The sequence below is a fragment of the Strongylocentrotus purpuratus genome, unplaced genomic scaffold, assembly GCF_000002235.5.
Source record: "Strongylocentrotus purpuratus isolate Spur 01 unplaced genomic scaffold, Spur_5.0 spur5_scaffold_9, whole genome shotgun sequence".
Lineage (NCBI taxonomy): Eukaryota > Metazoa > Echinodermata > Echinoidea > Camarodonta > Strongylocentrotidae > Strongylocentrotus > Strongylocentrotus purpuratus.
The window spans coordinates 7,141,359-7,165,144 of NW_022145615.1; the positions used below are offsets into that span (position 1 = coordinate 7,141,359).

At 38.9% G+C, this 23,786-nt stretch overlaps 2 protein-coding genes and 1 non-coding gene across 3 annotated transcripts in view; 1 reads left to right on the forward strand and 2 right to left on the reverse strand.

The window, feature by feature from the left end:
• Positions 1–3,636: 3,636 nt before the first annotated feature.
• LOC115920677 lies at positions 3,637–7,725 on the forward strand. The gene is made up of 2 exons (XM_030977066.1): positions 3,637–5,198; positions 5,259–7,725. The coding sequence occupies exons 1-2, from the start codon at positions 3,637–3,639 to the stop codon at positions 7,723–7,725; spliced, it is 4,029 nt and encodes a 1,342-aa protein (XP_030832926.1).
• Positions 7,726–13,959: 6,234 nt separating this feature from the next.
• Mir2004 (microRNA mir-2004) lies at positions 13,960–14,057 on the reverse strand. Its single transcript, NR_036421.1, has one exon. It is a non-coding gene; the product is annotated as a microRNA mir-2004 (primary transcript).
• Positions 14,058–17,337: 3,280 nt separating this feature from the next.
• The window catches only part of LOC580666 (28S ribosomal protein S11, mitochondrial), a 43,775-nt gene continuing 37,326 nt past the window's right edge, over positions 17,338–23,786 (reverse strand). The window contains exons 5-7 of the mRNA XM_030976671.1: positions 22,358–22,423; positions 19,863–20,005; positions 17,338–18,130 (exon numbers count right to left, since the gene is read on the reverse strand). Coding sequence (XP_030832531.1) covers positions 19,898–20,005; positions 22,358–22,423 — 174 coding nt within the window. The 3' untranslated portion in view covers positions 17,338–18,130; positions 19,863–19,897. The remainder of the gene's footprint in view (positions 18,131–19,862; positions 20,006–22,357; positions 22,424–23,786) is intronic.

Genomic DNA, 23,786 nt, shown 5'->3' on the forward strand with positions numbered 1-23,786 from the left:
GAGAAAAACAAACGATTCGTGTTACTGTTCTCGGCTCTTAATCCTTGTCCAAATGAAGTTTCTCCCTCTCGCGCGAAGCGCGGAAGCTCTCTCTTTGCGTTTCATCATATTAATATTAGAGAAAGGAAGACGATTCGTTGCACCGTTGTTGACTCTTATTCCTGGTTTGAATTTAGTTTCCCGAAAATTTTAAACCTCTGATTTCTGTAGCTGATATTATAGGAAAGTGAAACTTCGAGAAAATACTCATATTGTAGTTGAAGTCACTCTTGAAGTCGTCACAGCGGATAACAAAAAAGAGAAGTCACATGTCATTTAGGGAAATAATAACTTGTCGGCCGACCAACATTTTACATCTCACCAACTTCAAACTTCTGCATTGATATAGTACACTAGGATCGAACAAGAATACCGACAGAGCTGACCCGACATAATTATAGGAACATACCCTCGACGAGACAAGTCCACCCAACAAACCCCTCTCTCTTTTACTCCCACTCCTCCTCTCTCAGGCTCTTACCCTCCCCTCTCTCTCCTCTCGTTTACCCCCCGTTCTTTTGTTTCCCTTTTCTCTTTTTCTTCTTTTTTTCCCTTTTTCTTTCTTTTCCTTTCCTCCCTCTTTTCTTTTTCTCTTTTCTTTCCTTTCTCTTCCTTTTTTCTCTTTTCTTTCCTTTTTCCTTTTTCTTTCTTTCCTTTCTTTCTTTTCCTTTTCTTTTTTTCTTTTCTTTCCCTTTATCTCTCTTTTTTCCCCGACGGCAGCGCAATTTTACCGACGAAATCCTGACAGGTAGGTGGGGGGGGGGGGTGGGGGGGGGGGGGGGGTGTGTCGCACCCCACACCCCTCCCCCCCCCCCTTTGAAGCCCCTGAAGCCACTATCGACTACAACGCTTCCTACTCTGATCTGCTGTTTGTGGTAGTCACTCAAATTTCCTACTATCACAACAAAATCATATCTAGGTCTATATACATATTACAGACAAAAAGTTAAATAGGCTTTTCCCCAAACCTTTCTCTCTCTCTCTCTCTCTCTCTCTCTCACTCCCCTATTCTCCCTCTCTCTCCCTCCCACCTTCTCTCTTTCATTTCCTCTATCTAAATGGGTTTGTAAGTATGTGTGTTGAGGTGGAGGGGGAGGTATTTTTTTTAAATTAACCATTATGGAGCACTTCAGGACCTTAACAAGTTTCATTTAATATATTCTTAAACTATTTTGCAATGATAATATTTTATTATTATTTGTATATATTAGTCGTATATAATTATATATATTGTGGGGGAGGGGGAGGAGGTAATAATAGTATCCAGCTATTTTTATCCTGGGAAAAGGCCAGTTTACAAAGACAACCGATAAAGTTATTACTGTAATCATTATTTCCACTTTGCACATGTTATCTGCCCATGGTGATATTCATTACTGTCAACAACGCATACAATATAACAACATACACACATCCCATTTACATTTGTATTCTTTATTATAGCAATGTCAATGTTCTTCAACTATTTTTTGTTGATTACATCAAAGTTAAATCTCCTTCATTCAAGGTATACAAACTAAAGTTTGAAATTCAATTTTCTTTAACAAAATACAAGGTTCAATAAATTATAAATAAATAACTATATAAACTTTAACTTTGCTATTGCCTGTGTCATCAAAAGCACTTTTAAATCCAAAATAATAAGGACGTGTTAGGGAGGGATGGGAAGAAAAAAACCTCCCATACTTGTACTATGCAGCAGAGTAAAATGGATTCTTATGACCCCCCCCCCCCCGTCCCTGGCGCCGCCAAATCAAAAATATATAATCTATCTGTTTTCTTCCTTCAGCCTTTCTTTTCTTTTGCTTTGTAAATGAGAATTATGTTATTAGCTTGTAGAGTGACCGTCTCTGCCAGAGCTGTCTGTCACTCTTCATGCACCAAATTTCTCAAATGAAATAAATGGGAAAAAATACAATTTGCATTTTTGGAGGGGTGGGGCGGATGTATGTCATATAAGACAAGTTTATGATACGGGAAAATGTATAAGTGTTTTTTTATAATTTTATTGTCGCTCGTGAGAGAGGCCCGGATAAAAGAATTCTAGGTCGGCTACTGATTTGAAATAGATAGCCTGTTGGCTTAGTAGCCCTATTTTATAGTAAAGTATTCATTGTCATATTTTATGACACTTTAAATAAGTTCGGTTCGACGTATCTGTATACATTTTAAACAAAAACTCACATCAACAGCAATTTAAAAAGCGATATACATGCACTTTTGATTATGAATACTTGTGGCATGTAGATTTAGAGTGACAGTTATGACACTATTTATATTTATTTTCACTTAATTTGCAGAAGGACAAAAAAGCACTTTGTTTAACCCGACGTATACTTGGTATTTTAGAAAACTACATGGGGTATGGACTATGTTGCGTGTTAACTAGTAATCCCACATAATTCCCTTTTTTAATTAAACTACTAAAAAGCAGTATCCCTCCAGACAAGAAAACACTTAATAAATGATCACATCCAGACAAATTGATTATGGTTAAAAACTGGTTCTATATTCTATAATTTCACATAAGATACAATGATTACAGAATTATCAGAAACCTCTTCTGTCTATCTCAACAGTGACAGACAATTAAACTATCACTAGGCCCTTGGTAGTTACTATTAATAATCAAACATAGATAACTTCCAACAGCACATTAATGTAAAGGAGACTCAACTTAGTCACTATGGTATTAATGATTACCGCTGAATACAAGTCTCGAAATATCAGGAGTCTAGCTGTTCAGTACAACTTAAAACAGTACTAAAACAAGTCAGTTAAATATCATTCACACTGCATGAATAATAACAGTCAAGAAAATGTTACGATATACGATATCCGATATATCCGGTATCCGTCGTAGTTCAATAAACATGGTCACCATCATCACAAACCTGACTGCCGACTCGTCTATTATCATGAGTATCTACCAAATCTAAGACCCTCGAACTCATCATGGTGGCAGCTGCTGGGATCTTCGAAATCAAGTTTGATTTTTGAAGACACAATTGATCCAGTTCACGACAGTTGGGAAGTATAATTAGCAAAATTATCGTCGATTAGCGATTTGTCACGTCGCACGTTTTCGTATGCATAGTACGTGCATCGTACATACCGCACAGTGTACCGAGACACTGATGCTACTGCATAATCCCGATGAACTCGTACGTGAATGGTGATGTGTGTATGAGCATATTAAGGTTCATAAAGCCTGCTCAGAATAGCCTAATCAAGTTATAACTGTGCTCAATCACTGACACAGGGGTCTGCATAATAACTTAACTAGTAAAGTTTAAATCTAAAATTAAACTAAATCAGAGGTGTGAACATTAAACCTGTTTTCAGATAATATTGACAATAATATCTGGTGTGTGAGGAATTGTCACTGTCGGACATATTGAGTGAGAGTGATCAACATTTTCATTGCATGAGACACCTAATGACATTCACACAGGTGTGAGAGCGTACACAGGTTTACGTGTACGAACCTTATCAACACCAGCCGGTTAGGACCTGTTCACACTAAGATAAACAACACAAAGATTTACACTCATTCATATAATCTGTCGTAACCAATACGCACACGTGACATATACAATGAGTACTAAGTATCCAGAGATGAACTGGGAGGTACCAGACCTACCCGAAGAGTTCAAGCTATTTAAGCAGAGAATGGAGCTTGTGTTGGCAGATCAAGAAATAACTGAAAACAAAAAAAAGGCTATAAAAATCAAAATCGCTGTAGGCAACGAAGGTTTGCGCAGAATCAATGCGTCTGGGCTATCAGAGGCCGACCAAGAAAAACCACAAGAGCTGTGGAAATTATTTGAGAAACAAATAAAGGTAAACATTAATTTTCGGGTCCATCGTCTCGAGCTGATGCGATATCGGCAGAGACAAGATGAGAGCATTGACGCATTCGTTACTCGATGTAGAGACAAAGCCAACACATGCGATTTTGAGGAATCCGAGCTTGCCGAGCGGATAATGGAGGTAGTCATCACCTCGACACCAAGTCTAGAATTCCAGAAATTCCTATTGGACCAGCCTAAAGGATATCAAATCGATGTAATTCTTGTAGAGGGTCGAAAATACGAGGCAGTTGCGGCGAGCAGAAAATGCCTAGAAACGCTTGAGCCGGCTAAAGAAAGCATAGATTCATTCAAGCGGAACCAGGGACGAAAGACGTGTGGAAACTGTGGACGTATCCACAAACCTCGTCAGTGCCCTGCGTACCACGATGTGTGTCGTGCCTGTGACACAAAGGGCCATTGGGCCAAGTTCTGTAGAAAGGCTAAGAACGATCGAAGTCGAAAACCAGATCGTAGATCAGATGACCATAAATCTGATGACCGTCAACCGAAACACGGTAACCAATCACGATCAAAATCAAAGGGTCGAAAGTATAAACCGATAAGTGAAATGGACACTGAACATAATACTAGCACAGATCATGAACATCAACAATCAGCAGATCCATCAAACTTCGAACATTTTGACACCATACACACGATCGGAACACACACAGTGATCAACTCAAAGGGTACAGTAGCTTTTGCAAACATTGACATCATATGCCCACAGAAATCAGGTCAGCATTACCTATATCTGAAGATAGACTCTGGGGCAAGCGCTAATACTATCACAGTACGCACAGCCAAACAAATATATGGTGACAAGTGGAGGCAAGTAGTGAAACGTACACCAGTAAAGCTAGTAGCATATGGCGAAATATCAATACCATGCGTTGGTACACTAGACATAAAGTGTAGATACAAGAGTCCAGAATGGTATACACATACATTCTACGTAGCAGACGTGAATGGACCAGCTATCTTAGGGTTGTTAGGTTGCACAGATCTCGGGATTATCACAATCCATACAATGCACAAGGACACACCTACACATACACCTATCACAAGTGTTAGTGACCTCAAACAAACATACCCAGATCAGTTTGATGCCATAGGAAGCTTTAGCGGGAAAGCAATGCTGCATCTGAAAGATGATGCAGAGCCCACCATAGATGCACCTAGAAAGTGCAGTGTCCACCTGAAGGACAAGATCAAAGCCGAACTAGATAACATGGAGAAGCAAGGAGTCATCAGAAAGATAGAACACCACACAGATTGGTGTAGCTCGATGACCACCGTTGTGAAGTAAGATGGATCCATACGGATATGTCTTGACCCCAGAAGGTTGAACGATGCCTTGAAAAGGTGTCCACACAAAATTCCAACCTTGGAAGAAATCCAACCAATCTTCGCAGGAGCTCAATTCTTCTCCAAGCTAGACGCAAAAGCTGGATACTGGTCAGTACACCTAGCAGAGGAATGCCAAGACCTGACCACCTTCAGAACACCATTTGGAAGATACTGTTTCCAACGATTACCCTTCGGCTTATGCACAAGCCAAGACATCTTCCAGCAACACATGGATAGGATCGTCCAGAATGTGCCTGGCTGCGTATGTATCGCAGACGACATTGCCATTGTCGGGAAAACAGAGGAGGAACACGACAAGAATCTCCACTTACTCATGGAGACAGCGAAACAGGAAGGACTCGTGTTCAACAGCTCCAAGTGTACTATCAAGAAGGAAGCTATCAGCTACTTTGGATCCATGTACACAAGATCTGGAATCTTCCCAGATCCAAGCAAGGTTGAAGCTATCAACACAATGCCTTCACCCAAGGACAAGGAAGATGTTCAGAGATGCCTAGGATTATTCACATACCTAGCACCATACATTCCTAATCTATCAGAGAAGTCAGCACCACTTCGTGAACTCCTTCACAAGGAAATTCCATTCGTCTGGGACGAGGATCACGAACATGCCTTAAACAGCCTGAAAAGCGCAGTCTCATCGGGTGCATGCCTGCAGTTCTTTGACCCAAAGAAAGAGACAACCGTTGAGGTAGATGCATCAATGAAAGGGCTGGGAGCATGCCTGCTCCAAGATGGCAAACCCGTAGCTTTTGCATCCAAAAGTCTCTCCAATGCACAGTCCAACTACTCGAACATAGAGAGGGAAACCTTAGCCCTAGTGTTTGGTATCGTCCGATTCCATACATACCTATTCGGGAAGGAATTCACTGTGATAACAGATCACAGGCCTTTGGAGACAATTTGGAAGAAACCTCTAAGAAGCGCACCACCTCGTCTACAGAGACTATTGATCAAGGTACAAGGATACAGATGCCAAGTCAAGTACCGACCTGGGAAAGAAATGATTCTTTCAGATACCTTGAGCCGTCTTCCTAACCCCAAGGAAGCACGCGATGTTCCACTAGACATCAGAGTGGAATCCATCTGCTCCGAAGTAGAAGACACTCATCAAATCGACTTGATCTTCTTCGGACAACACAAGAGAACAGAACTCCAGAGGGAAACATCCAATGACCCTGTTCTTAGGTCATTGTGGCAGACAGTCACTCAGGGTTGGCCTGAAACTCTTCAGGAGCTGCCGACATCCCTCAGGGAATTCTGGTCTTACAGAGATGAGATTGGAGTATCTCAAGGAGTACTCTTCAAAGGAAGTCGAGTCATCATACCAAAGACACTTCAGGAAGATATCCTTAGACAACTTCATCTTGGACACATGGGAATCGAGAGCACGAGACGACTAGCTCGTGAGACAGTGTTCTGGCCACACATCAACAAGGACATTGAACAGCTCGTAAAGCAATGTGCTGCATGCCAGGAACACCAGGCAAGGCAGCAGAAAGAGCCGTTGCTTCCCCATGATGTACCTTCAGCACCTTGGACTAGACTAGGAACAGATTTGTTCATGCTAAACAGACAAGACTATTTACTCGTCACTGACTATTACTCCAAGTATCCGATAGTCTACAAGCTGACTGACACATCAAGTGCTGCAGTAGCCAACGTGATGAGTGGAATCTTCAGTCTATTTGGTCCACCAGAGGAGATCGTATCCGACAACGGTCCACAATTTGTCGGGAAGCACTTCAAGGACATGTGCCGGAAGTGGTCGATCACCCATACAACCTCTTCACCTCACTATCCAAGATCCAACGGACTAGCTGAGAGAATGGTTCGTACCGTCAAGAATCTGTTGAAAAAGTGTTCACAGACTGGCCAAGACAGTCAACTGGCTATGTCACACCTAAGAGCAACACCCGTTGACAGTCACATGAGATCACCTGCAGAGATGTTGTTTGGAAGACCCATCAGAACAACACTGCCAAGTCATTATCTTTCAAGAGAATCTACCACCACTGATCATCTCTTGAATCGACAGAGTAAGATGAAAGAAACGCACGATCGACATGCGGGTCCAGATCTTCCACCACTCCACGTAGGACAACCAGTCAGAGTCCTACATCCCAAAGATCATACTTGGATACCAGCCAAAGTATCCAAAGTCTGCGACGAGCCTAGGTCGTATGAAGTATCAACACCTAACGGAGGAATCCTGAGACGAAACCGATCTCACCTGAGGGAGATTCCATCGTCAACCAACCCTACTCCAAAGCGTGTTAGGTTCGACGAAGACGACACTTCATCTACTCAAGCAGAAACACCACAACAGAATGGCAACAACCATCAGCCAACACCAGAAACTCAGAACATTCAATCTAAAGGACCAACATCAAACTCGCCAACCACAACAAGATATGGACGCAACATCCGTACACCAGCGAGATACATGTTTGAAGATTGAAACTGAACTCTTAAATTTCTTCAAAGAAGAGAGAAGATAAAGAAGAACACAGAAGACGCTTAGTTTAATGTAGTCTAAGAAGTTTATTGTTCATATGTATGTATAATCATTGTACAGTATTTTTGGTATGACAAGCATAATGTTTATAAGTCTAAACAGATGCTAGCCCAAACATGTTTCGTTTGGAAATCCATTTTATAAAGGGATCGAGTTATATCAAAACTATGTTCAATCTTGCAGATCAACTGTGAAGTTGAAAGTGGAACGATATAATTATATAGACAGTTAAATACTCATTCGTGAATACAATACAAAAGAAACGTATTGAAAACAAATCAAGATTTTATGTTATATAACCTGATTGGAAAAAGTTTATTAGGAAGCAAATAACCAAAACTTGCATACTACCAAAAGTATTGTTATCAAAGCAATATGTCAATAATCATCGATCAGTGATGTTCACTGATTCCCAATCTTTCCAGAGGAAGGGGGATGTTACGATATACGATATCCGATATATCCGGTATCCGTCGTAGTTCAATAAACATGGTCACCATCATCACAAACCTGACTGCCGACTCGTCTATTATCATGAGTATCTACCAAATCTAAGACCCTCGAACTCATCAGAAAATACTACTCAAATCTAAGCTAGACAGCGTTTAGATTTACTTACATAGGCACGAAATATTGTGGTTCAAGAAACCGCTAAACAAATTTCTACTTGTGTATGTGTACGGAATGCACAACACGAGAATACAACAATATATCGGTGGATCTAGACTATAGCAGATCTAGATCAGTAGACCAGGCATAGGCCTAGAACTAGTGCAATTATAAACATGTAAAATATGTGTTAGTAAGCGTACGCACTCAACAACAGGCACTCAGTCAGTCAAAATAAGGCCTCACAATGATAAACAATGCAAAGCATAAATCACAATATAATTAACGTTACGTGAGTCATTGGAGTTGAATTCAAAGTAGATCTTCTTCAAGTTCTAGGTAGATGTAGAAACTAGCTAGACGTCTAGTCGAAAACAGTGGTCGACGAGCTGGTTGTCGATCGCGTAGGATATGCAGACGATGATCGACGCTAGGTGAATACCACGATGATGAAGACGATGTTGAAGACAATGATGATGACAACAATGATGAAGACGACGCTGGTGAAGACAGCGATGATGAAGTCGACGATGAAGACGACGCTGGTGAAGACAGCGATGATGAAGACAACGGTGATGAAGACAACGATGATGAATCAGTTAACAGATGAATACAATGATGATGATGCAGTCAATGTCAATAGATCAACTTCAGTGACTTGCGATGCAGGTCGAAGAATCAAATGTCGAGACAATATATATGAAGTCGATGATAAAAGGTTGTCAAACAATAATGCAGGTGAGAAAAACGTTAGATCATATTAAATGTTCTATTCTCACTGCTGGTGAATTAAAGTGTCGTCAATGCTGAACATCGAGAGAGTCAAAATATATCTTGCAAAACGTACAAAATGTAAATAGGTGAGCACGTCCACCGGGAATGGTCCGGGGACGTAGCAGTTCAATCCTCGTTGGATACAATTTTCTAGGTACAATCATCAACACAATAACAGCATGTACCAATATTAAAACAGCTCACTGATTCCCGCACAGGAAAATCAGAAGAGCGCCAATCAACTACAGCGCGATTGGTTCAAAACAAGCGCACATGTATGTTAATAAGGCACGTGATCTAAATACTTATGAATAAATACGCGTACATCTATGTTAATTGGTCATGTGATCAAAATACTAATGAATAAACATCGTTATATAATAAATCGAGTTAAAACCAGTTCTGAGGACATGGCGTAATACCAAATCCTCGAACTCTCAATGACTTCTAAAGCGGCCATTTTGGATTAAAAACACAATATGTATACCAGTGAATTATAAATGAATGCACTGTAACATTTGTCGCTACATTAACCCCCTACTAGACCCGAGCTTGCGTAAGCTCCGAGGGGCGAAAATACACAATTAAAAATATAAAGGAAACATATGTACAAAATACATTAATATACATGAAAATAACCACTATTTATGCGACACGTTCAATGTAGTGAACCTGAACGTACCTTTGCGGCCAGTGGACGTGGCGGCCTGAACGTGTGACACGCGCAGCAGGTTGCGATTTCACCAGAGCAGGAGCAGGCGTAGGAGCAGGTGCAGGAGCAGGCGCAGAGGTTGCGCGAAGTGCTGTGCGCAGAGGGGAGGAGACGGGAGGCTCTCCCTCTAGAGGCACGTCAGCCGCGGTAGTCCTAGCCGAAACGCTTTCCAAAAATGCGGGTTTCAGTCGATCAATGCTTACAGAAACATGCTTGCCCTTTTGCTCAATAACGAAAAACTTCGGGTTTCGTTTGAGAACCTTGAACGGACCCAAATACGGAGGCTGTAATGGCTTACGGACAGCATCGATACGCAAGAAAATATGCGTACAAGTATCGAGAGACCTATGTACAAAACTGGTCTGTGGTGACCTACGTGTCGCTGTAGGCGCTAAAACAGACATATGGGAGCACGTCCACCGGGAATGGTCCGGGGACGTAGCAGTTCAATCCTCGTTGGATACAATTTTCTAGGTACAATCATCAACACAATAACAGCATGTGTGTATACCAATATTAAAACAGCTCACTGATTCCCGCACAGGAAAATCAGAAGAGCGCCAATCAACTACAGCGCGATTGGTTCAAAACAAGCGCACATGTATGTTAATAAGGCACGTGATCTAAATACTTATGAATAAATACGCGTACATCTATGTTAATTGGTCATGTGATCAAAATACTAATGAATAAACATCGTTATATAATAAATCGAGTTAAAACCAGTTCTGAGGACATGGCGTAATACCAAATCCTCGAACTCTCAATGACTTCTAAAGCGGCCATTTTGGATTAAAAACACAATATGTATACCAGTGAATTATAAATGAATGCACTGTAACATTTGTCGCTACAGTATCATTTTCTTATTTGGCATACTGCCACCTATAAGTATTATTAGGACAGTTTTCGTCTCGATGGGAGATTTGGAGTTGGAATATATTATCTTCAATGGCGTTTTTTAAATCCCATTCCAAACTAACGATACCCATGTAACACCTATATGGTCAGCAGTTAAATTGAATTAATTAAGTCACTTTGGTTTTCCAAAGGGGTGGGAAAGCACGGGCCAGCTGTGGCCACTTCATGTAAAATATTGGTTTGGTTATAGCCTTTCTCCCCATCATATTTCTTTTAAAATTCAATTTCGTTTTCATTTCTTTTTTTTCAACTTTTATTTAGAGGGATACCATAATTTATTTCTTTTTTAATTTCTTACTCCAAGATACCCTTCTTTTTTTTTTTTTAATATGATGAGATAAAGAGAAAGGGGTGCACAAATTTATATTCGTGTGCCCCGCCAAATTTGTGAACTGAAAATGAGCGCCCCTTTATTTTATTTTTTCTTGGCAAGATTTTACCGTTTCATTATTATTATCATTTATAAATGATTATTATTATCACGATTATGATTAGGCCTATCATCATCAGTATTTTCATCATCATTATCAATATTATCATTTATAATTTGTGTTGTCTTAGTTTACTTTATTTTAGTTAAGAAAGTGATATGTTCGTGTACAGCGCCATGAGCGTCAGAGCCTGGCGAATACCGGCGCTATAGAAATATTCATATTCATATTATTATTATTATTATCATCACCACTTGTTTGTCTATTGTGTGTGTTTGACTTTTATAGCGAAAGCTACAATTCATTTCAGATCAACTTTCACAACTCTCTTTCTGCACGCTTCTCCATCATATATTACATCATCCAGTGGCGGATTTAGGATGTATGCCCTTGTAGGGATGTGCCCCCCTCCCTCCCCCCACCTGCCAAAAATCCAGGACTATCTGGAATACCTTAATTTAACATTGTGTACCATATAACTGTGCTCCCCAAAAGCGATATTAGAGCAAGTTTAGACCCCTAAAACACAAAAAGAGGACTTTCCTGTCTTTTTTCTTTTATTTGTTGGATTCTCCCACATTTTTGGAGACAATCCTAATTCCGCCACTGGACCATAATTGGTCTTTCTCATTTTCTCATTTTCTCTCTCTCACCTCTCTCACCTCTTTTCGTCTCTCTCTCTCTCTCTCTCTCTCTTTCTCCCACTCTGTCTCTTTGGCTTGAATTTATTTGTTTATCTTGCATGAATATATCACATGACTGATGTTAGTGTACCGTGTATCCATGGAGATATTATATCTCCATGGTGTATCTTTGAAATAGTCTACAAATTTCTGAAAACGTGTCGCATATGATATCATGGAGGTGCCAATTGTTATTTTGGCAGAAGCAACGGAGGATTCACATGATCAAATTCTAGTGTTTTCAAATTCGACATGGTTATAAGGTTTCAAAGTTAACTACTGTAATCAGGAAAATGTTGTATAAAAGTAATACTGACCTCTGGTAATGAATCTGATCTGATCAAGAAAAACAAAATCATTCTGAATTGTTGATCATGCAGTCACTTTGTTTCTACATGTACCATCAAACTTACAAATACCTATTAAAAATCATATCCTAGAAAAAGCAGCATACCTACATCATTTCAACGATTTAATTATATACATGTAATTGTTCAGGGGGTGTTTCATCCAATAAACGGATTGATGAACTACCAGCCGTTTTTTATATTTTTTAAATCTTATTTGGCTCATAACTCATAATTTTGTATGTTAAGCAGAAAATTGAGACAAACAGGTCAGTGAAAAATTGGGCAAATTCCGTTTAAAAAAAAGAAAGTTATGAATTTTGAAAGTGGCAATGAATCGAACAGAAATTGGCAACATTTGTGACGTATCTTGCAACGTCCTTTCCAAATTGCTTTATACAAAAAAATCATAAATGTTTAATTTCTTAGTTATTGATGACGGAATATATGTCTTTAAAACAGGGGTTTACATAAAAATACAAGATACATCACAGAGTTGCCAATTTGTGTTTGATTGATCGCAGCTTAAACAAATCATAACTTTCTGGTTTCTAATTGGAATTCGCTCAAACTTTCACCGACTTTTTTCTCTATCTTTTCTGCTTCTACCAAAACCATCTTAATATCAGAGTGATGGGACTCCTGGAGTAGGGCGTAACCAGGAAATCCGGATACGTTGTCATGGCTACCGTGCATAACTTCCTGCGGTTGTGTGTGAAGAGCCAGAAGGGCGTTAACTTTGTGATAAAGTTTAAGAGTTAACGTCCTTTTGTCTCTCAGAAGATGTTATACAGTCACACCTGCCTTAGTGACCAACTGTCTACAAAGACCTCCTCTTTACAAAGACCACATTTAATGTTTCCCTTGAGAACAGCTTCTCATTGAAACATGTACTAAAGGAACCTGTCTACAAGACCACTTTTTGTGTTCCCCTTGGGCGGTTGGCATCGCTATAGACAGGTTCGACTGAACACATACATTTTTTAGTGATATTTGTTTGGCAAATACTATCTATCCGAAGTCTTGAAAAAACAATGCAAAAAAACGTTTCAATTCCTTTTTATCATTACCAGAGATCAAGATAACCTTTATTGATTTATTTAATTTAATATGGACTATTCCTTTTAATCCTTTCAGGACAAGCATTCCACATTTTGAGGTTTGGCTCAGTAAATTTTGATTCCGAGCCCCCAAACAAAAAACAAATATATATATATATATACCAGATAAATGAAAAGAAAAGAGCAAAGATGTATGCACAAAATGTGTCAAGTTTCCTTGTATTACCACATTGGGTTTGATGCCATGAATATTAAAAATAAGCTTTAAAATCCTACTAAATTTGCAACATGTTGAGAGGTCTAATTCGTTGTTTTTCAATCAAATTAAGTATGTTTTTCTACTTTTTGACAACATTATTATACCAGTATTTCGTTTTCAGAGACATTGCATTTTATTACAATGTAGCATGAAAAGAAAATATAATTGTTGCTAATTTCAAGAATAAAATGTGATCGATTTAGGTCTAGAAAACTCTGTCCTGAATTCTGTACATGTATCAAATTAAATAAATTAGCTTTAAAGTGCATGTAATCTATTCAGTAGAAAGCAAGCTGGTGCAGAGATAATTGATTTTCTTGTGTTTTCACAGTGATGGGACTCCTCAAGTAGGGTGTAACCAGGAAATCCGGATGCGTTGTCATGGCTACCGTGCAAAACTTCCTGTGGTTGTGTGTGAAGTGTCTTCATAGAATCACACTTAACACGACAGCCACAGAAAGGTCCGCAAGTAGCCTCTCTTCTCTATCTAAGGCCGAGATGACGGTGCCCCAGCATCAGCAGTCCAGGTCAAATGTGATGGTCTCACAGGATAGTCCCCCGATCAGCACACCAAGACCTGCAAAGTTGTCCACCTCATCTCTAGTCCAAGAAGATGACCTTCCATTAAATTAAAGGCTGACTCTGATGGTGCCCTAGCATCAGCAGTCCAGGTTCAAAGTGACAGACCCCTTATATCCTTATTTTTTCAAGACGATGGTACTGATCCGCAGACTAAGACCTGTAGAGTTGACCACCCCATGTCTAGATCAAGTCCAAGAAGATGACCTCCCAATTAATTCGGATGACAATCATCGTCATCCCTAAACACCAAGTCCAAGATAATGTCACGTCACATCCTGAATCTTCAGCCTTGTTCAAATACTATTTCCTATTTTATAACACAGAGCTCAGTGAATACATGTAGGACCTTCGTTGCCCGCAGTTGCTATTCTTTTTTAATATAAGAATAAACAGAGATTTTTTTTTTGGTGGCCAAGACAATCCCCTATGTTGATTCCTTGGAGGTGGAACCTACAGTCTGATGAATGTTTGTAAGATTCTTCTCGGCATTTGATTTTCCAGGCTGTATCATGATCATTTTACGCAACAGCTAAAGCCAAAGAAGGCAGAATCTTGCTGTACCATCACAAAATGAAGAATGAGATTGGATTTTCCCTTTTTTTGTGGGGGAGAGAGAGAGAGAGGGGGGGGGGGGGGCTTTAGAGTAGTCTTGAATAAAAACCACACAAAATTGGCTGAAAATGAAGCATCAGTACCTTTGGTCAACCCTTGAATCCTAATTAAAATTAAAAAAACGATTAAAACAGGTTTTCTTCAGACTTGAAATTTTTCACTGGGAGGGGGGAGGAAGGGATGGTTGTGCTCATTCTTAGCTTCTCTATTCCCAAGCTAGCCAATTTCTCTAATAGGTTGATTGTTCCTACTAGCCACACCTCACCGCGCTATCATCAACCGTGTACAAAACAAAATCATAAATGACCCCTTGTGTAAGTTTACAGGGCTATTAACAATTCATTGGGTTGAGAGCAAGTTGAATCCTGTCGTAAATCACAATCACTAAAAAAAAGAGAGAAGGGAAAAAACAAAATGGAGAAAATCCAGCCCAAGACAATAACAGATGAGGTGTTTCCACTTTTCCCAGGCCCCCAACCTACTTTTCCCCCCACACACCGAGTGGGCGACACCTCAATTGTTAAAATGTCACAACACCCTGTACCAACCCTGGGCAACGAGCCGCCCCCATCATGACCCAGAAACTATCCATCTTTAAAGATTCCCCCCCCCCCCCCCCTCCTTAACATCGAAACCCATCCGTGATTGCAACACTCTGCTCTTCAGTCTTCCCACACGCCTTGTTATCAAGACAGTGCAGGACACCTAACGATAGATAGCGTGACGTCAATGCCGAGAATATCACTTTTCACAATCTCCCCCGTATCACTTGTACCGCCGAGGGAGAGTGTATACGCCAACTTCTAATAACATGTAGATAAGATATGAGAATTGACAGGTACAGAGTTGGGGGCGATGTGCTACTGCACGAGTTCCTATTCAGAACAAATATTCTCGGTCTTAATTGGACAGATATTACATTTGCTCGAGCGAAATGAAACTGAAGTGGCACCATATGGTAGGGTAGAAATGATGTATTGGCATTGGGGTGTATTTCCAGATTGTTTTCATGAGCCGGGGTGGGGTTGGGGTAGGGGACGGGAAAGGGTGGGAAAGTTTGTTCACCCAATGTCCAAATCCCACAGCCTAGCGACATCCGATGCCATGTTGAGAGATATTACTCAACACCGACTAATCTCACTTAATCTAATCCCTTAATCCCAAATAAACCGAAACTGCCACAAATGCTTGACACATGGACGTTTTCTTCTTGCTTGAGATTTACTTAAATCTTCCCTAATCCCCTACCACATGACCAACACATGAAAATAAGCTGTAATGAAGAAGATGAGAAAATCAGAGAGACTTGGTCAAATGTGTAATGTGATTTGAAGAAGAAGGGAGGTACCAGGTAAATAAATAGTAACAAAATGTCAAAATTTGGCATTCTGAAATACTCTCTTTCACCAATTGTCTGCTTTTTAATAGCCATCACAACTTATCAAAAGAACGCTGAATATTTCGAAGCTCTGATCCTACATACACAATTCTGTCCTTATCATAGATGAAATTATAATTTTTGTTAAAAAGCAGATGCAAACCAATCATAGTCCCCTTACATGACTAGTTGGCACTTGTCATTCGAATGCTGGGTTAAGTTATAATCTTGTGTAATCCGATCTAGCATTTATCACCAAATTTTGAATATCACAGCTGCAGAGATATAGTTACAGTGTTGTATCTAGGCTCCATCACATAAAACTTACCATTGATTGGTAACTTTGCTGTTCATGGTAACATCCATGGAAACCTTGATTTGTTTGGCTGTTGAGCCCTGTTACCATGGTAGTTGATATTGATGGCAAAGTTACCATCAACGTTAAGTATAATGCAACGGGACCCCAGATCTCTCGCGCAACAATGACATCTGAATGGAGTTACTTTAACCCTAGTTTGTCATTTATATTCTCTATTCCTATCAATGTCAATGCTACACGCTCCTCTTACTTCTCCTCATCTCTGAGATATTCGCTCCTTTGTGAGAGAGAGAGAGACATTGATTTACACCCCAAGTAAGAGCAGAACAGGCGAGAAGTCATTATTCATCTTTATTTCACCTGTTTTGCCATCAGGCGCATTAGCCTACACACCACCTCCTCCTACTCACATTTTGAAAGTGGGAGTGAGGGGGGGCGGGGGTGGTGGAAAAGAACAGATGCCAGCCGACGGACGAAACAGCCGTCTCGGGAGCCATCAGACACTCTCCATTCTGGGTGGCTTGGCTGATAAAAGAAATATCTGTCGATGACTATGTTGGGGGATGCACGATTCAAGCCTGTTGCACGAAATGCGCAAGATGGTGCTGGTGCTGGTACCAGGAAATAAATGGCATCCATTTGCTTCCAACACCAGAGGGCCTGACCTTTGAACCCCATCAACAGGCTGCTGCCGTATGCCTTTCTTCAACTTCAAGCATCCATCCTTTCCAGGAAGTAAAGATGTTTTTGAGTGATTCCTTCTGGAAGCATGTGTTAAATATGTGTTTCACTATGATTACATCTAAGACAAAGAAATGATAACTTGCAACTCTGACTGAAAAAATAAGAGGCACTATCAAACAGAAATACAATATTTGATTTAATATTCTCTGATGTACATCAATTGTTATTACTATATACAAGGGGCAATTTTTCAGACTGTGTCAAGCAAGGCCTGCTCTGATCTGTGTTGAAAATAGGAGAGTAATTCCATGTTGATATTAAGAAAATTTCTGGCAAATTTCGCTCTTTTTGATACTTTTTAATACAAACATTACAATATTTTCTGTATACTTTTTAGTAATTCATGCTGATAGAATAATACATATATTATATATTTTTATATCCAATGTAAAAACTATTATTTGGTTGTATTTTTCTTTCAAGGCCCTACCTCACAAAAGCATAGGGACATGGCTATAAAACCAAAGATTAAGCTATTCATATTTGCTATGACAGTCTGAGGTTCTAAAAATGGCCGGCCCTTTTTGGTTTCAAACTGATAGTGTCTGAGGTATTGAATCTCTCAAGACACTGACATTTTGAGGTCTAGGCAATTTTGTTTCTTCATCTCAATGCAGTGATAAAAAAAAGAATAAGAAAATCATGGAAGATATCACAGGATTCAGAAGACCTTGCTTACAAATGATTCAACACGATGAGACACCAGTCTCTACCACTCTTCATCATAACCCCCACAGTAGCATGCATGGTAATCTTAATGAGGCAGGAACGCAAGAACAGAGCACCAGTCTGATGCGCCCCATCTGCAAGGCATCTGTTTCTCGCATCATGCCCAGCGTCGATCACTCGTCACAAAGCGATTGGTGCGGTGCTCTGGGGCTCATTATTGTTAAAGGCCCCCAGTAGACAATAAAACCTGTGCAGTCAAAGAAGGGAGAAGAGAGGTTCATTTTTAATGAGTTATTTCAAATATGCCAAAAACAAGTGAACATAAATGAAAACTAACATCCTTTTACTTCCTTTTACAAACTAGTACATGTACAATTCCAATAACTGCTAATTTGGTCATATTAATTTCATTCACTGCAAATATTCAATCTTTTTTTTACAAGACAGTTCAAGCAATAAGTGGGCTGTACGACACCAAAGCTGGTGAAAATATTCTAGCTTCCTTTTTCACTTTTTAAAATCTTGAGCCGTGGAGCAAAAACTGTATGCTAACTATACCTTATCCTAACCTACAACCCAATCATTTTACCTCGTCCTACATTTTTAAAGTTACAAATCCAAGAGAAAATATAGCCAGATCATATGAATGTAAGATCGCTGACAAATTCATTCTAAATATAAAGGTGCAAACAAAAAGCCAAAAGCTCATCTCTATGTCAATCTTTTTTCAGAATAAATTGCTTTCAAAAGAATAGCAATAACGGCAAAAATAACTCCTGATGATATTGTATAGCAGACTGTCAGACAATTACACAGTATTAAAGGCGTTACTACCCCCTGGCCTACAAATACTTCATTATTCAAAGACTTATAAGACCTACGCGCAAACTATAATTGTCGGCACATCACTCAAAGAAAAAAGAAATAAACATATAATGATCACACCCATTAAGGTTCCGATTTCAACTAATCTGCAGCTCGCCACTTCTCTCTTTTTTGAGATAGAAATACTCATCCATCAAGACTTGTTTTCTTGTCTGCCCTACCTATCTAACAAAGGGTCAATAACATCTCATCTTGATGCCTTGTTTTTAAAGGTCAGCAGAAGTTTAAAATGAATCTCTCCCCATCTCTCTCTCTCCCACTCCATCTCCCTTCCCTCTCTCTATTCCCAACAAGAGTTCATAAATACAAGCATCACCGAGATAATCTTTAATGTGTAACTTATCGAGATGTCATGTAGAATAAAAAGCCTGGCAAATCCTTATAATGTGTTTGACGCCCCTGTCTCAAGAAGTCATATATTAAAAGGCACTGTATTTTCACAAAATCTGCAACAAAACAATCTGTTTCTTTTTCTCTTGTGTCTTATTGGGATCAGAAAGGCGTTTACTCCTATCATTTTACACAAACTTAAAGCCCCCTCTAGCGTTTTCTCAGTTAAACAATACAAACAACTACACTGTCGCTCATAAAGTTGGAATATTTTTGTTTTACCTCAATTTACGGAATTATTTTAAAAATAATTTTAAAATAATAGATCTAGATAATAGTATACATTCTCAGATTTTATTGAATAATAATTTGCCAATGTTTGTTTTGCGTGACTGCTAAAGCATGTGTATGCTACTATGCTTATCAACTAGGGGACCTACGTCCTTAAGTCATAAATGACAGGAATGAGGATTAATGCCCCACAAAAGGGCACTAATATAGCACCTCGACACGGTCTTGATCCTGGGGCATTAATCCTCATTACTGTCATTTATGAGTTAAGGGTATAGGTCCCCTAGTTGATAAGCATAGTAGCATACACATGCTTTATCACACATTGGCAAATTATTCCTCAATAAAATCTGAGAATGTATACTATTATCTTGATCTATTATTTTTAAATTATTTTATAAATAATTCCGTAAATTGGGGTAAAACAAAAATATTCCAACTTTATGAGCAACAGTGTAGGACATTAGCTTTACCTGTAGGTCATGAAGAGTTTCGGTCCACTCCCAAATCATAATCTTCTTGCCTTGCGTGGTCGACAGCCATTGTGCGGGACAGGCGTATTGTCAGTAATGGAGACGATGTCGAGTCCACCCATCTGTAATCCTTTGATAGAGGTCTAGAGAGCGAAAAATGCCGGGATAGAGAAAGGGAAACAACATGGATGAAGTTTAGGAGGTGAATGGCTGGTAGCAAGATCTAGGCAACGTATTTATATACCAGTCATCTCCCTTGCTATCAACTTTCCCACTCGCTGTAAAGAGGATATAAATATATATATTCCCCATGATATTCAAAGCACTATAAGGAATAATCCCACACACATCAATTTAATCATTCTATCTATATCTTCCATTTCCTAACATAATTCTTTAAACAAAATATCATATTCTATTAATATTACCCTCGAATTCCCACTGGTACTGTTCTAAATATAAAACACCTCTCAGCCTAAATCAATTAGTGGGAGCAAAAGATAGCGATAGAAATTGCGAGAAAATAACAAAAACAACGATGCTAAATTTCCACTTAAAGCAAGCCATGCCAATGAACTTGAATAATCAGTTTCACGGAAGTATATGCAACATCTCTTTATCTGACCGCACACTTACAACTGTCTCTCAAGAAGAAACAGGATCAGCAAATCCTATTTGCTTTCCGCCACGGAATAACCCCATAATAGAACATCAGTCATCGGCTAAAAACAATCCACTTCTTTGAACTCTCTGTAACGTTTAGGTTAACGTACGGGTGGCCAAAGTGCATTGCACAATCTTGCTCGAGGGCGAGAGATCCTTGTTTTCACAATTAGGACACACATGTATGCAGAAATAAATTGAAAACACGGAAAGACCCCTACAACCTCGGCACAACGCAATTGGCAACACTAAACAGGATGCACAGTTTCAAGTGCATCACATGTAGAGAGTCTTGTTCCTGTTCTCCTTTCGCATCAGTTTCAGTTTTCATTTGGATTAACAACATGCGCATCAAAGGGATCATTAGCCAAACGAAGCTCCCAACGCTCGCTCAAACTGGCAACGTTTGCCAGGGGTTTGGATTTCATCCAAGCTCCGTAAGCGCAGGACGCATTGTGAAATGTCGATGATGGATTACAAGCAGTATTCAGGCAAAGTCACTATACGTACATCAATTAAAGGTAATCGTTCAGTTTTGGCAACGAGCGCGTATATCAGAATAATTAAAGGTATCATATACAGAGTTTATGTTTCATAATACATAACATACACCCCCTCAAATAAAATAATAGGGTTGAGTAAACAAATAAAATAATAGGGTTGAGTAAACAAATACATGTAAAACACCAATAACACTAAAACATGAGCTGAATTTATAGCCTACAATTTACAGGAATATGAACATATGGGACGTGTGTGGATGCTTTATGTAAATTATATGTATACGTGTACATGTACATGTATGTAGTGATGATATCAGTATTCATCCAACACTCACTTATCCCCATGTTCTTTATGTACATTAAAGGTAAAGACCAGTATCGGAAACGCCCCAATTTCAAAAAATGAAATGGAAGCTCTCATTACCAATCATGTGAAAGAATATGTTTTGACTAATACATGATGAAAAAAACCGCCTACTAATTCATATATTTGGTAAATTTGTTTCTCTCATGGTCTGTGAGAGATATAGGGTAGTCCCATATACATCTTTCTGTGTATAGTGCTTGTAACTTTACGAAGAATGGGCCAAATTTCTTATCATTTTGATGATTCCAAAACCTTGCAGATGCTAGATGCTAGATGATCAACCTTTTCTGATCGATTCCACAACGTTTCTTTCACAATGCAATCGCATGACCATAACTGGTCTTTACCTTTAAAAAATTCTCCATAACCAGTACATATTTTCTACGAATATCATTTGGCAGGTACCATGATATTGTGTTTTTTTAAACATTCATGGCACATTGTGTTGGCGAACACAGTAGATGTTATACATGAAGACTAGATTTAAATGAATGTGAAGCCCCCAAGTATATATAAATATACATTACATACTACATAGCCAGGAGAAAGTAGGTCATATTAGGATTTAATTGCACAAATTAGAGAGAGGCTAGTCTAAAAAGATGGCTCTATTTCCAAACAAAAAAGGTAATTTCTTGACCTCTAACTGCCAGTTCAAGATAAATTGTACACTGTTATCAAAGCATAATTTGCTGAAGGCAATTCAAAAGAAAAAATCATGATGATAACAATCAAAATTAACTAAACAGGAGTACTTTTAAGTTCCAGGCATGTAATACAGGACAAAAAAAAATAAACAGAAAATTGTTGTTGTTGTTGTTTTTGGTCCTGCTTTATATCTGGTATATTTTGAGAACTCTGGATCAAAAGCGCTGGCCAAGAATCCCAATATTTTGTCCTAAAGGGGTCAATGGACTATTCAGATTCTATGGTCAATATAGCTAAAATTGTGTAATGCGTACCTGGCGCCCTGGTCCAATTCCTTTGATGACGACTCGAACAGCGTTCATTCCTTTATCCACAGCTTTCTGCAGGGGATACAATGAGACAGAGAGAGAGAGAGAGAGAGAGAGAGAGAGGAAGAAGAGAAAGAGAGAAGGAAGGAGAAAGAGAGAAGGGATAGAATGAGTAGAATAAAATAAGTAAAAGTTACAATGATTATCATAATTATTAAATGAATTCAGAGTCACAGATGCCAAAATAAGAACAAAACCTTACGTAATGTACAAATAGAAACTACATCTTTATGGATGGTAAAACTGAAATGACTTAATGTTCAATACTCTCATAACACACTATGCATTGCAAAATAGCAAGATAAATATAGCACTACTGGCAAGACCTTACCGCTTGTTGAAAGAAACAAGAACCATATTTCATAAAAACCCAGTATTTATCAGGACCATAAACAATGAAGTATCATCCAACGACTGTCATGACAATCAGGACTTTTTAAAATAGATTCTTTTTAACCGGCCAACAGGATTCACACTGCTTTGCCAAGATACTTTCCCTTGGGTTTAAATATATTTTTTTCTGAAAATTCTCCGCCCACAACCGGACCACAAGGTGACGGTAGGACCAATTTAGAAAATGGTAAAAGTGCAGGGAAGAAGAATACGGATGTGGTATAAACTCTGAGAGTGATTTGATATGGATATATAGGCTGGAGAGCACATACATAATGACCTGTTACTTCATTAAGTTCATTTATAAAGTGTTACTGTTATGTATTTCCCTGAATCTCAATGATGGTGTAATACTTAAAACAGACCAACACTGAGATGATAACAAACTCTCTGGAATGGGAGGATGTAATGTTGTCATGGTAACAAACTAATAACAACTGAATTGACCCTAGCCAAGCCAATGTCAATTTCATTCAGCATTTAATTTGTACTGCCACTCCATACCCAGAAGAAAAACAGAAACCGGTTTTTAGATATATACCAACGCTAGATGAATATTGATCAAAACAATGGGATGATTACCTGTCACAAATATTATAAAGCACTTTGTTAAATGCTAAATAAGAAAAGTTAGAATGAATGAATGAATTAATGAATGAACAAGATGTTATTATCATTATCATGTCATTGGGTACAAAAATAAAACTTGTTTTAGGCTAAGCAATTGAACAAGCCCAAACTTATTAAAAAATACCCAATTAATCTGAATTTCATCATGCACATCAGATTCTACTTGAAATGATGAAAAATATGATTTCCTTCAAAAGTTAAAAACAAGTCCTTCGCTTCTACGATACAGTCAACTTTTAATGCCCCTGAGGGCAGGTGTGGCAGATACAAATAAATTACGTGGGCAATTTTGCAAATTTAATCTCTAATTGAGTTGCTGCTTATCAGTATGCAAGCTAGTTTGCCCTATTGC